Raw genomic sequence first — 14705 nt, 5'->3', positions numbered from 1 at the left:
CATTAAGCACCCTGCACCCACAACACCTCACCCTCTACTGAGACAGACTGGAAAACACACTATCATTTAGCATGATGCATTTGGCCAGTCTCCATTCATTAACCTAAAATAGGATACTTTTAGGTCATGGTTCTATAACAGCATGCCTGGGGGACCTACCACTCTCAAATGAAACATGGTTATTGTTCGGTCCACCTGGTGGTCCTTCTGAAGCTGTTCTTTTTCATTTTCCAGGCCTATAATTATAATAACTTACATTTACATAGAGCTTTAAACACTTTTCTGAGTGCTCTCATATATGTTATTTTTTTTCTTATTAACCCCAACGTAGGGGGGCACCTATTTTCCCATTTTATAAATGAGAAAATTAAGGCACATGCATCTAATTAGTGGCCAAGATGAATACTCAGGACTTCTGACATAACTGCTTTTTTTCTGCAGACCTCACATTTTATTGTTTTTTTATTTTTTAAAATTAGTTTATCTTTGGCTGCATTGGGTCTTTGTTGCTGTGCGCGGGCTTTCTCTAGTTTCGGTAAGCAGGGGTTACTCTTAATGCGGTGCGCGGGCTTCTCATTGCGGTGGCTTCTCTTGTGGAGCACGGGCTCTAGGCGCGCAGGCTTCAGTAGTTGTGGCACGCAGGCTTAGTTGCTCCACAGCATGTGCGATCTTCCCGGACCAGGGCTCAAACCTGTGTTCCCTGCATTGGCAGGCGGATTCTTAACCACTGCACCACCAGGGAAGCCCCCAGACCACACATTTTAAAATGTGTGTCTTGAATAATATCTTTTCAGAAACACCACCTTCGGCACCTGCCAAGAGGAAGGCAGGGGAGAGCTGGGCTCCAAAAATGTCGCCATGGCGGTGGTGGAGATGTATAGGAGTTATCACAGGTGAATGTAGGTTGGGACCCTTCAAGTCCTAGTGGGTCGGAGGGCAGTGGCCCTTGGTAAATTGTTTTTTGAGGAGGGGAAGACAAGTCCGTTTCCTCGAACAGGACCTGAATAGCCTCTTCAGGTCTGCAGCCAGGGATACCAGCTCAGAGACGAGGAGACTCTACCCAGCCCAGAAAGATCTAGCTCGCCCGGGTTAGAAACCTAGTCTTTCATTAGTTCAAGAACTTAGTGAGCAGCTCACTTTGCCAGGCGTTGGTAGGGGGTGAGGACAGTCAAAGACAATTAAATTAGGTGTTTCCTGGCTTTAAGTTCAGCCACTATCATGGGGATTTACTATTTCCCCCTACTGTACGAGGAGATAATTTTAAAAAAAGGAAGAAGAAAGCAAGCGGCAGAAACTTGGGAAGTCAGACTTGAGTTGAAAATCCTGTTGCTTGCACTTGCCTTTTTCTGTGTCTGTTTATCTGTAAAATGAACGTACCTACAAATGGTAAACTGTGTGTAGCAGTTAACTTTTGGCCAGGCACTGTGCTAAATGCTCTATGTATAGTCTTTTCAAATCCTTAACAACAGCCCTGTGAGGTAACTGCTGTTGTTTTCCCCATTTTACTGATGATGAAATAATAATTGCATCAAACTCAAGAGTTTTTGTGAGAATTACACAATGTATGTAAGCCACTTTGCACAATGCCTGGCACATTAAATATTTTTGTTATGACTGTGTCTCCTAAAAGAAGCCAGAAATAGGTACTAGCCTAGAAAGGCTGCTGAGTTATAGACAGTGTAATAATTTATTACCTTCTATGTAGGTGTGCAGAAAATGGTTAAATTCTTATTCCAAAGTATTTCCTTATAAGCAAACAATGAGCATAAAAGGACTCCTGTGCAAAAGAAAATGTTTCTTCAAGTTTTAACTCTTCTAGCCAACATTTTAAACACAGCTATAAAAGGGTAAAAAAGCACAAACACAGTTTTAGAAACTACCCGTACTTATATAGCACTTTGCATTTTACAACGCACTCATCACAAATGCCATTTTGATGTTTGCATCTTATAAGTAACTATACTTTAACCGCAAGTAGTTAAGTGACTTGGTTAAGTGACTAGACTTTGTAAGTTACTGGGATTCTAAGTCCATTTCTGTTTTCAGAATGTCCGTTATATAGTGTGATTCTGGACATGTAGAAGGTGAATTGGAGTCAGCTGAGTTATCAGCAAAGCACACTTTCAGCTGCAAAGTGTAAATTAGCTAACTGACTTGGGGGATTTTCTTTCTTTCTTTTTTTTTTTATATGTTGGTTCATTGGTTTGTTTATTTATTTATTTTTGGCTTGTTGGGTCTTCGTTTCTGTGCGAGGGCTTTCTCCAGTTGCGGCAAGCAGGGGTCACTCTTCATCGCGGTGCGCGGGCCTCTCACTGTACTGGCGTCTCTTGTTGCGGGGCACAGGCTCCAGACGCGCAGGCTCAGTAGTTGTGGCTCATGGGCCTAGTTGCTCCACGGCATGTGGGATCTTCCCAGACCAGGGCTTGAACCCGTGTCCCCTGCGTCGGCCGGCGGATTCTCAACCACTGTGTCACCAGGGAAGCCCTGTTTTTCTTATGTATATGAAATGTGGAGATAGGCAGTTTCTGGTATTGGTTCAGCTACCAAGAGTTGCTTTACCATTTTCTCTCTTTCTCCATGTGTATATTTCTTTATGAATTATTTAAAAGTAATGGCATATATTATGTCCCTTTACCCCAAAGTACTTAAGTATTTAAAAGTAATTGCATGTTTTATGTCCCTTTACCCTAAAGTACTTCAGTATTTGTTTCCTCAAAACAAGGGCGTTCTCTTACATCATCCTAGCACTGTTATTAAATTCAGCAGATTTAACATAGATACAATATTATTATTTATTCTTTTTGGCCATGCCACATGGCTTGTGGGATCTGGGATCTTAGTTCCCCCACCAGGGATCGAACCAGTGCCCCCTGCAGTGGAAGCACAGAACCCTAAGAACTGGACCACCAGGGAATTCCCAACCCATGGACTTTTAAGTCAGCAGGTCTTCCTCAGTTTAGTTATGGGCAGAAAGAGTCCACCATTTGAAAATATAGTTCTCATTAAAACAGAAAAAAAAAGAAAAACACCAAATAAAAGAATTAAAATAATAGAAAAGAAAGATCACCTTCTTTAAAAAAGGATTTGAAATGAGATTTAAAATATAAGCTATACTTAAGTATGAGGGAGCTCAGAAATTATGTTTCATAGAAATGGAACCTCTTGACATTTGATGTAGGCAGTTAGTCACAATGAATGAGCTGCTAGCTCTTGGGCATGCCAGCTTCCAGAAGACACAGCCAGAGTTCAGGCAGCATTACCTTATGAGCATGTAGTATGTGATTTATAGAATAAATAGTTAAAAGTCTTTTTCATTTCAAAGAAAATGATTATCTAGTTTTCCTGAATCCATATTTCCCTGATTATTTTTTAAAAGCTGCTCCCAGTGCTGGGTAACCTTAGAGTTACTTACTAGTTCTTGAGCATTTGTTTTCAGGATCAGTTGTGTGGCTTTGTAAAAAATGTACATCCCTGGGCCCCAAGCCAATCCCACAGAATCAGACTCTCTGGAAGGCAGTGTAAATTCTTCAGTTGATTTGGATGGCCACAGAAGTTGGGTTATTTCCAGAGGGATTAATAGATTTGATGGCATCCCTCCCTATCTACCCCTTTCCCTGAAAAAAGCAGTATGTAAGTGGGATGTCCTGACGGAACAAAAACATTATTTTGAAATTGCCAATCCATTGATCTCTTGAACCAAAGCTGCTGACAGAGGGAGAGACAGGCATGGTGGCTGAAAGGAACAATGCAGTGTAACGCATCTTGAGTATGTATCTGCTATGTTTCTGCAGCATCGGGCTCTGATGGAAGAGCTAAATCGCAGCAAGAAGGACTTTGAAGCAATCATTCAAGCCAAGAACAAAGAATTGGAGCAGACCAAGGTACTGGAAAGAAGGTGAAGGTTTAGAATTTGGTTAGCACATGCAACTCAGCATTTTCCACAGTGCAAAGGTTGGTATGGTGAATGAAGGGAGAGGTTATGGCTGTTTCCTTCCTCAAGGGAAATAATCTGTAAAATTAGTTAGGGCTGTAGAAGGTTCTGCCTGTAAGACAACATCTATTTCCTTCCTTTATCCAGAAGCAAAATGCTGGGAATAAGACACATCCTGGAGTCTAGTCCACTGTCTGTGGTAAATGCTCCTTCAGAGTGTTTCACTCACATAGGCTAAGGGGTGGTGTAGTCAAAATAAAAAATAGTTCATCTTGATGCATTTATGTAGTTATTCCCCATATCGAATCAGTGGAACTCTTAAATTAGGGGTTGTAAACTCAAGTGCCCACTGGGGTCAGACCGATAATAGGAGTAAAGTGGCCTGGGTGTAAGAACATAGTGGGGAGCTGTGAGGCAGAGGTGCACCCTCACCCCCACCCCCAGAGGCAGCTCTTCTCTGATGCAGCCAGTCATTGCCATCCAGATATGCAAGCCCAGTGTTGTCCGATCTGAGTTTTCCATGGAAGATGGAAATCCAAATGTTTATGTAAAGTATCCCAGTTTTCAAGTATTTGCAACAGTTCAGTGTTTTTTGATACCATGAATGCCAGACTAAATAAGTCTGCAGGCTGGATCCAGTCCACAGGCCACCAGTTTGCATCCTCTGACCTGAAACTTATGCTTGAGTCTGACTGCATCTCTCAGCCCACCCCTCCTCATGTACATATCTGGAGCAGAATACAGAAAAGGAGGAGACTTTCTTGTTTGTTTGATATCCTTATCCTCTGTTTAAATCACATAGTTCCTTCTTCCCCAGCCTCCAAGAAACCACCACATCTTTTTAAATCCAGTAATTCAAAAGTTTTCAGGGAACTTGACTGTAGTTATAACTGGGTCCAGTCAGTCCCTCTTCACTGCCCTAAGCAGTCTGACAGTCTTTGCTTTGATTAGAAGAGAAAGTAAAACATGAGAAATAAATAAACCCTAATATTTAGGGTATATCAAATATACCCTAAATGGCTTTTCCTCTCCGCCTCAGGGGCTCCTCATCCTTTCTGTTTTGGAGATGAGGTGCTAACTTAATAAATGTTGGCTTCAAGAGAGCACACCTGGGCTTCCCTGGTGGCGCAGTGGTTGAGAGTCCGCCTGCCGATGCAGGGGACGCAGGTTTGTGCCCCTGTCCGGGAAGATCCCACATGCCGCAGAGCGGCTGGGCCCGTGCGCCATGGCCGCTGAGCCTGCGCGTCCGGAGCCTGTGCTCCGCAATGGGAGAGGCCACAACAGTAAGAGGCCCGCGTACCGCCAAAAAAAAAAAAAATAAAAAGAGCACACCTAGATCCTCCTTAAAAAGTGTGTCTACAAGCAGTCTGACCTGTTGGGGAAAGCACAGGGAAATTGCACTGCAGGAGTGGGAAGTGACAAGCGTCACAGAGTGTGGGGCCTGAAGGTACTTCAAGAGGCCATCTCTCTAGCCTCCTGCCTCTAGGGAACATAGGTATTATCCTTATTTTATAGCAGAGGCAGCTGCAAAGAATGGAATGGACCTTACACACTAATTCAAGCTTCCTACCTTTATGGACTGTTCCTCATTTCTTTCTTATCCAGTGAGTTCTTGGTTGCTTGGGATGATTTTGTATCACCTCTGAACTGCAGTTTGCTATAGGATACTTAATGCCTCATTCTGGTCTTGGGTGGTTGGTGGAGTGGGTATGCTACCTTCAGTTTTTATCATTTGGTTAATTTTTGGGAAGGAGACAGAACCTGCAATGCGAATACATACTAAAGAAGTCGAGAGAGGGAAAAAAAGGAAGATAGTGTCCTATATTAGAAAGCAGTTCTGAGAAACAGTAACCCTTGCGGAAAGAGTTTTATTCTCGTGTTGCTGTGCCAGGGTGAATTTTTAATTTAGATTCCTTCTGAATCCTATTGCAGACTAATAACCCTGCTTCCTGTCCTGTTTTGCATTCTCGTTGGTTCTCCCGAATGACAGGTGGGGTTGTGTGTTTTTGCAGGAAGAGAAGGCGAAGGTGCAAGCACAGAAGGAGGAAGTTCTTAGCCATGTGAATGACGTGCTAGAGAATGAGCTCCAGTGTATTATTTGTTCAGAATACTTCATTGAGGTAATTATGAATGGTGGCTCATGCCTTCTCACTCTCCCAGCCCTGAATGGAGCCTCGGCTACACAGACTGCTTCTGCTGTAGGGAAACATTCTGAAGAATGTTTTTCCTCCAGGAACTTACTGTAGCTGTTTGACTTCAAAGTGACTGCTAGAGATGGTCACTTCTCATTTTTTTTTGTAGTCGTCTTTACCTCCACTGTCTTTTTTCTTATTTCATTTGTTCTTGAGTATCTGTTTGGCAGAATCAGTGTTTTGGGCTGTAATAAAGCCTTTATCTCTTTGGTGTTGGGGAGAAAACACTTTGGTTTCAAAGAACCACCTGAGAGCTGCCCCACCCTCCCACAGGTCAGAATGTCCTGTGCTTTCTACTTTTCTGACAACTATGTCCTGTTGGATTTTGTGCCTAGTGTTGAACTCCTACAGGTTTTTTACCTCCCGGGAACCACTTGATTCTGGCACAGTCCAGAATTAGATGGCATTAGAAATTTGAAGTATCAGAATAAAGCTGCTCAATAAAACTATTCTTTCTTTGCTCTGAATGGGCACAGTGCTGAGAGTAGGTGTGCAGTGCAGCCTTTGAACAGGGCGGTAAATGCCATTGATGTGTGGTTGCTGGGAATTCAGTGGCCAAGTGGAACATATTTCAGGAACTCTGAGGCTCCTTATGAAAATGAAACATCTCTCCTGGGTTACCATCGGTTATCCTGTCTTTTTTTTTTTTTTTTTGCCACGCTGCGCGGCTTGTGAGATCTTATTTCCTTAACCAGGGATTGAACCTGTGCCCTCGGCAGTGAAAGCACAGAGTTCTAACCACTGGACCACCAGGGAATTCCCTGTTATCCTGTCTTGTTTTTGCACAGGCTCTCCTTTTTTTTTTTTTCTTTTTATGGCCACACTGTGTAGCATGTGGGATCTTAGTTCCCCAGCTAGGGATGGAACCCACACCCCCTGCATTGGAAGCATGGAGTCTTAACCACTGGACTGCCAGGGAAGTCCTGCACAGTCCTCTTTTATTTTCACACATTCTACTATCTGTGTCCAGTTCATCTTACACTACAGGTGTTAAACTCAATTTGTTAAATGACAGTGCTTTTCAGACTCCTTTAAAAAGAAAATGCATACACACACTGCTTCCTTTTTTCTGGTGGACTTTAGGGAGATTGGGTCTATTAGCCTCCTGAAAAATCTCTCCTGGGTAGACCTGTTTCTTTTGCTCTGGATCTACTTTGACTTAAGGTCATAATTTCCCCCATAGTTTCTAGTCATTTGATTCCCTACTTTGGAGAAACTCAGTTCGTGCTCTTTTGACGTGGCTTACAGACCCTAATAGAAGAAGACAAGGAAAGGGTGGTTGGAATGGGTGATGAGTTAGCCAACCCAGAGCATCTGCACGACACGTAAGAGACAAATAACTTGACTTTGTTTGGTTTACAGCATGTGCCTGACCTTTTCTGTGGGTCACCTCTTAAAATCAGTGTTGGGAAGAGGTTTCATTTTAATCAGACAGGTTTTTAGTCCCGTTTATGACAATTTATCTCATTCATTATCGAGAAGGTCTCCTAGTTGGCTTTCTGGTCTCAACTTGGCATTTGAAAAATACATGATTTCTGTGTTATTTTCCACTGCTATCCTAAAAACAGGAAGGAAGACTTTTGAGCCTCACGAAAGTTGTATCTTAGGAGATGTACATAAACAAGAGTAATGAGGAGAATGGTTTATGTTTTGGGGAGTGAAAAGTGTCCTGGCAGAAAGCTGACCATTGGAGTTACTCATAGGAGCCCCTCACATACAGGCTTCCTTCTGCTTTCTCTCTTCTCACAGGCTTGGTTACTTACTTAAGGCACTATCAGTTGAACCCACTACATTTTTTCCCAGCCTAAGTTCTCTTTTACATATACTTTTTTAGCTGCTTTTGAGTAAAGATGATGCCTCCTACCATTCTGTATACTGAGTATTCACTGTGTGTTCCCCTTCATATATTAAAATTGAGGTGCTAATTCACCATTAGGACATAAATTTGTTTTCATGAGAGAATTAGTGATGTATTTATACCAAACATTCACATGCTTACTAGTCCTACTTACGTCCAGTGACATTTGTTTGTAGGGTAGCTAACCCATGTTGGCAGTGTGATCTGAGTTGGTTCTGAGATCGCAACCGCCCTGGGGAAGTAAGCATCACAGTTCTGATCTGTATGTTCACATTCCCATTATAGGCTGTCACCTTGAACTGTGCACATAGTTTCTGCTCCTACTGTATCAGTGAGTGGATGAAGCGGAAGGTAGAATGCCCCATTTGTCGGAAGGACATCAAGTCGAAAACCCACTCCCTGGTTCTAGACAATTGCATTAATAAGATGGTAGATAATCTGAGCTCGGAAGTGAAAGAACGACGAATTGTCCTCATCAGTGAACGAAAAGGTGAGTGGGTATGAACAAGAGGTAAGTCCCCTCAACAAAGGACTTACAAATGTAGGCAGAGTTTTTGGATAGGGAAGAGTAAGATAAATGATTCTTGAGCTAAGGAAGAGGTGGAAGAAATTGGGAAAAGTAAAGGGAGTTAAAGATAATGAACATGTAAGAAAGAGTTGAGGTAGAATTAACTTATTTGACCAGCAGGGAATGGGGAGGCTTAGGTGTATGTGTCTTGGTTTGGGGGATAAAAAAGGATGTGATTAGAAAAACACATGGTCACACAGCTTGCTCTGCTGGTCACTAGATGGTGCTGTTGTTCAAGACAGTTTAGTTGCTGTCCGGGTGTTGCAGAAATCTTGGGTTGGGTATACAATAAATTATAAACAGGATGTGGTACAAACAGGTTTCCCAGCCAGAGAGAGTTTAAATAAAGAGATTAGGGAAGGGGTGGGTGAGTTTCCTCAAGGAACCATACTTCCATAGTGAATATCTGCTAATTTAAACAAGTGATCTCATCATACTTGGGGCCTGCTGTGTTGAAGGTTGCAGAGACACTCTGCTTGAGACTTGAATGTCCTGGTAGCAAAAGAATGTGTCCTGGGGCAAAGCACAAGGAAGCCAATGGATCGGAAGGATTGGTTATTGGGCAGAGATGAGAGTAAAGAGGAGCAGAGTGGATCTGATTATCACGTTCAGTCCCTTTAGAAATCTAGTACGGTACTACCCTCTGGGAAAGCTCAGAGCCAAAGTGCTGTGAGGTCAATTGGTTGCACATAAAGGCCAATCAGAGGAGAAGAACCAAAAGCTCACTGCCCTTCCAGTTGCTTTCCACCACCTGGCCATCGGGAACCCATGTTCATGTGTGTCTTTGGATATTCCCTTCTCTAAGTCCAGAGAGGCTGGAGGCTTAAAAACCACACTGCTAAGAACAGGATCTTCTGTCTATCACTCTCTTTCTCCTAGCCCTTCAAAAGATGTCAGCCTCTTTGAGTAGGGCCAGAAATCTGATGCTGATTTGCAAGCAGCTATGGTATGGAATTGGCCCTCTGTTGGTCAGCCATTGTGAGGGCAGCAAGCCTGTCACAGGCCAGGTGTTGAGCCTGTTATGCCCAAGGAAGACATTCTGAGGGTGGGGTGGTCCTCAGGCAGTTCTTTGAAACCAGAGTGTTTTCTACTTTTCTGACAACTATGTACTATTGGACTTTGTGCCCAATTTTGAGTCCCCATAGGTTTTTTTACCTCCCAGGAGCCACTTGAATCTGGCAGAATTCATTGCTTTTCCTCTCCACCTCCCATCACTCCATAAGCATTTATAGGAACACTACACTATGCACTGGGATAAAGAGATAAACAGGGTATTGTCTCAGCTCTCATAGTCTACGGAGGAGACAGAAAAGCAAGTAGGTAATGTGACAAGTTCCATAATAGGGTGCTGGAAAATTGCAGAGGAGAGGACAGTCAATTCGGCCTGGACAGGTGGAGGTATGGGAGCAAGCTTCACAGAAGAAGTGCCATTTGAACTGAGTCCTAAAGGTTCCCTAGGGACATAGCTTTCCAAGCAGAGGAATTAACATAAGCACAGAGGCATGAGAAGCAGTGACCTGTTCTAGCAGTGCCGCCCTTGGTGGCCCAAACAAGACATGTCTACACAGTGCCAGAGGAGCATGAGGACAGCCAAGGCTTAGGAAGTGTCTACTGAGGTGTTGTGAATGCCTTCTGTTTTCTTTTCTCTTTCCTTTCTGAGAGGAACACTGACCTGGGAACCCAGATTTGACCGAGGTCAGCCTTTGAGCTTAAGTTTGCTGGGTCTCTGTGTGGGTGGGGACACCCATGTACTTTCTCTTTGTTTTTTGGGGGTTATTCTTGTTTTTATTTTTTTCTTTGAAGTATAATTGATTTACAGTGTTGTATTAGCTTTAGATGTACTACATAGTGACTTGGTATTTTTATGCATTATAGAATGATCACCATAATAAGTCTAGTTACCATCTTTCACCATACAAAGTGATTACAATATTACTGACTGTATTCCCTATGCTATACATTACATCCCCGTGACTTAATTTATTTTGTAAGTGGAAGTTTGTAAGTGGAAGTTAATTCACTTCCCCTGTTTCACACATTCCCCCATCCCTCTCCCTTCTGGCAACCACCATATTGTTCTTTGTATTTATGAGTCTATTTCTGTTTTGTTATGTTTGTTCATTTGTTTTGTTTTTTAGATTCCAGACTTAAGTGAAATCATATGGTATTTGTCTTTCTCTGCCTGACTTATTTCACTTAGCATAATACACTCGAGGTCCATCCATGTGTTGCAAATGGGAAGGTCTCATTCTTTTTTATAGCTGAGAAATAGTCCCTTGTATATATATACCACATTTTCTTTATTCATTCATCTATCGATGGGCACCTAAGTTGCTTCCATATCTTAGCTATTGCCAAAAATGCTGCAGTGAACATTGGGCATGGATTTATCTTTTTGAGTTAATGTTTTCATTTTCTTCGGTTAAATACCCAGAAGTGGAATTGTTGGGTTGGGTTGTGTGGTAGCTCTATTTTTAATTTTCTGAGGAACCTCCATACTGTTCTCCATAGTGGTTGTACCAGTTTACATTCTCACCAACAGTGCAGGAGGGTTCCCTTTTCTCCACACACCCATATGTACTTTCTTCACCCAGCCAACTGTCCAGGTTTTTTCTCAAAAGTCTGAGCATGGTAGATGCATGCAGCCACTGGAAAAGGAAAGAAGAACCCTGTGTCCTAAATTCATCTCTGACTCTCCTCACACAGAGTTAATACCACAGAGTAGATAATATCAGACCCCTCTTTTCTCTGCAGAGGCTAAATCTGGTGTCTTGCTGCCTTTTTAGTAACACTAGGAGCCAACACAGTAAACCGAATCGGCCTCCGTGTCCCACTCACTGGCTGAGAGCAGTTCTGGCACCAGTCTCGGTTTCTGCATTTATCGCAGCAAGTGCAGCTTTGAGGTTTTCTCTAGAGACAGACAGAAGGTTCTGAGGCCTGATTTAGGAAAATGTGCCAGAGCCATCAGCAGCTTCATTGGGCTGCAGTGTGGAGTTTAGAGAAAATTCTCAGTTCAAATACCAACCTTCTTTGCCAGTTGAAAGCTGGTTTAATCCCCAGTGCATGGGAATTTTTAAAGGACCAAATGTAGGATCTGGGAACTAGAATTGGCAAGCCTGTAATTTTCACAGTTCTGACACTGGCAGGACCATTTTCCTCCTGGGCAGCGGTTGCTCTGATCCTGAGTTCAGAGAGAAGGACCTGCCCGTCTGTGGCAGCACAGGCCTCTGATTCCACCGAGAGCAGCCCCACTCCAGGCCTCCTCGGCTGGTTGCTGTCTTCAAGGCCCATATCCGCACGGGAGGAGTAATGCCTCATGACTGATTAGCCATAGATCCTTTGTAAAGTCTGGGAGGCCAGATTATCCAGAGGAGAGGAGGAGGAGGAGAGTGTTAGGATGCCAGATCCTGTGTTTGGAGAAAGGGTGCCCTGGAGCTGGGGCAGGTAACGAATGTTGAGTAAGTGCTTGTCGCATGAGTAATTGTGGCTTGCTGGGATATTGACGTGAGATTTTCCTGAAGAGAAGACATTTTGTGACATCCACTATGGAGGATCTCCCTCTGGAGCTGGGGAGGTGCTGGAGCAGAGTCTTCTGTCAACTGCTCCCCCATTTCCATTTGTTCTGTTCTCATTAAGTGTTGGTTGGTTGACAAGAGTGTTAACATTCTCACTTTAAGCTTTCCCTAGCAGTTTCTTTGGGTTGTGCTCAGAAAAGAAAAAAGCAAATGATCTAGAAATAAAATCTAGTTGGTCCTTTAGAACAGTGATTTTCAGTACAGGGGCTTTTTCAAACTGTACTTCCCAGCTCCCTTGATACTATAATATTGAGCCGAGGCTACTGGTGGGAGTGTGCCTTGGCCTTCAGGGGTGCTGAGGTGGGGAGAAAGGTTTATGAACCATAGCTTTCCTGAATCTGAGACAGAGGTCCCTCCAGAGGTTGGTGGTCTCTGGGAAGATTGGCCCAGGTAAGATCACATGGCCTGTGGCTCTTGCCAGCTTCCTGTAGGCTAGGAGGAGCGTGATCCAGACACAGGACAGGAGAAACTCGCAGTCTCTGAAGAGGGTATCTGCCTGCCCACCTGGAAGGCTTTCCCTGGTGTTACCCATCATCACTTGTTGAAAGACAGAGCCTTGTAAAGGACTATATGGGGAATGGCAGCAGTAACAGTGTCTGCCAAGTTGACCTCATCCATAGAGGATACTTGTTAGCAAGTACTTTTAATCTACCCAGTATTGCCTCAAGAATCCAGGATGTCATGTGCATGAAGTCAGCATGGCTGCCTGGCATAGGACAGTGTTTAAGAGAAAGTGGCACTCAGCAAGATTGGCATGGGTTGGGGTGTCCACCTGCATGCACTCAAGTAGTTTATAACACTGGATTCTCTAAAAATTTTGACTTAAAAATTCATGCTTTGCAAAATTACCATGGGATCAAAAATTAGACTTATTAATAGAAGCTTTTTTTCTTATTCTTCCATCACCACATCCCATTTTTGCCCCACCCTTTTTCCTTCCCTTCTCTTCTTTTGTCACTTACTGTCCTTCCTTGCCTTATCCCTTGATGTGTGTCTCCCCCCAAAACTCTTATTGTTCCCTTGTATATAAATTTAATAACACTTTCAATCTGCCTACCAAAGGATTCAAGACTCAAGGAAGTTCTTGAGATTGCCCTTTGTGTAAGCCAAGATCCCTGCTTCTCTGGGATCAAGGAAGCACAGCTATTGGAAAACACTAGAGGCCAGTGAATAGCCCCTTGCACCCCCCCTCTCTCTGGACAGAGGAAGAACTTGCACCTCTCCCTGCCTGTTGCTGTGTATGTAATTCCTTCTTTCCTCCAACAGATATTAATTGAAGGCCAGCTTTGTGCCAGACACCCTTCTAGGTATGAAGAATAGAAGAAGTGAAAATCTAATAAGTTAGATGTGATTTGTGCTATGGAGAAAAATTAAGCAAGAAAGGGGTCGGGAGTGATGAGGAGAGCGTTGGCAGTTTTTGATAGAGTAGTTAAGGTAGTCACTGAAGAAGGTGGTATTTGAGTAAAGCTCAGTAGGCAGTGGCCATGCTGCCATCTGGGGAAAGGGTGTCCTAGGCAGAGGGGATAGGAGGAACAGCAAGGAGGTGGTGTGGCTGGAGTGGAGTGAACGATGGGACGGGGAATAGAAAGTGAGGTCAGGAGGTTGGGCAGGGGGCACATTGTATAGGGCTTTATAGACCTTTGGAAGGACTTCGACTTTTACTCTGGCGAAGTGAGGAGTGGGCTTTGAGCAGAGTGATTTGATCTGCCGTCTATTTTCTTGGTTCACCATGGCTGCTGTGTGGGGAAAAGACTGAGGGTGGCAGCAGGGAGGCCAGGGGAGGGACATGCAGGCTTCTCCTTTATCTCTCTCTGTTTTTTTCTCTCCAAAGCAAAGAGACTGTCCTGAAGACCGTGCTCCAAGGACATTTGAAAAACTGCCAGGCGGTGGGAACTTGGGATGGTCTGGAGGATTCTCTATGGACAGGCGTGGGGCCACTCTGAGACAGAGCATGGGATAGAGCCACGTGGGACAGAGACTGAGTTAGGAAGTCGTCCGTCACGACCCTCCATGTTGGCTATCCCTGCTGCCACCATTGTCTGAAGCACCGACTGCTTCAGAGTACTTAAGAGACTCTGCTTCACTACACTGAACAGGTTATGTATTTCTGTTGTGCTTTTTAAATTTGTTGTTGTTGTTGTTGTTGTTTTGGTACCTCAGAAGCACCTCTGTTGATATATGTTTTGGGCAGGTTCGGTGTATCCCTATGGCTGCCCCTGAAGGCGAAGGCAGCCTCTCTTTGAGAGGATGGCATACCTCTTCTTTGTGAAAACAATGTCATTTCCTGGAAATAAAATATAAAACCTATCAGTTGCTCAGCTGGGCTTTGGTATATTTATCTTCCTTCCCTTCCAGCTCCCAGACAGTCTCACAAGTAAACACTGGCAGCTCATAAATTGCAACCAAGAAAGTGACTCTATCCGATGATAGACTCAAGTGCATGTCAGCCTAAGAAGCCAAGGCCAAGATCATGGCCGTAGCAGATGGGCTCTGTTAAGCCCCCAACTGGTATGTCTCCTTTTCATTCCAGAGATGAGTCACTGCTACCTGGTTTTGGGATGGAGTGAATTCCCTTCTTTCA

At 43.7% G+C, this 14705-nt stretch overlaps 1 protein-coding gene across 5 annotated transcripts in view; it reads left to right on the top strand.

The window, feature by feature from the left end:
• RNF8 (ring finger protein 8) overlaps window positions 1-14431 on the top strand; it is a 35800-nt gene extending 21369 nt beyond the window's left edge. For 4 of the 5 annotated variants that reach the window (XM_067753125.1, XM_067753123.1, XM_067753126.1 and 1 more), the window contains 4 exons: window positions 3792-3881; window positions 5944-6051; window positions 8267-8471; window positions 13956-14431. In XM_067753125.1, coding sequence (XP_067609226.1) covers window positions 3792-3881; window positions 5944-6051; window positions 8267-8471; window positions 13956-13972 — 420 coding nt within the window. In that variant the 3' untranslated portion in view covers window positions 13973-14431. The remainder of the gene's footprint in view (window positions 1-3791; window positions 3882-5943; window positions 6052-8266; window positions 8472-13955) is intronic. The other variant, XM_067753124.1, reaches the window with a different exon arrangement.
• The last annotated feature ends 274 nt before the right edge of the window (window positions 14432-14705 follow it).

The sequence above is a fragment of the Pseudorca crassidens genome, chromosome 10 (genome assembly GCF_039906515.1).
Source record: "Pseudorca crassidens isolate mPseCra1 chromosome 10, mPseCra1.hap1, whole genome shotgun sequence".
In the NCBI taxonomy this organism is placed as follows: domain Eukaryota; kingdom Metazoa; phylum Chordata; class Mammalia; order Artiodactyla; family Delphinidae; genus Pseudorca; species Pseudorca crassidens.
Note: the sequence above shows the minus strand (reverse complement) of the source record. Positions and strands in the feature narration are given on the sequence as shown.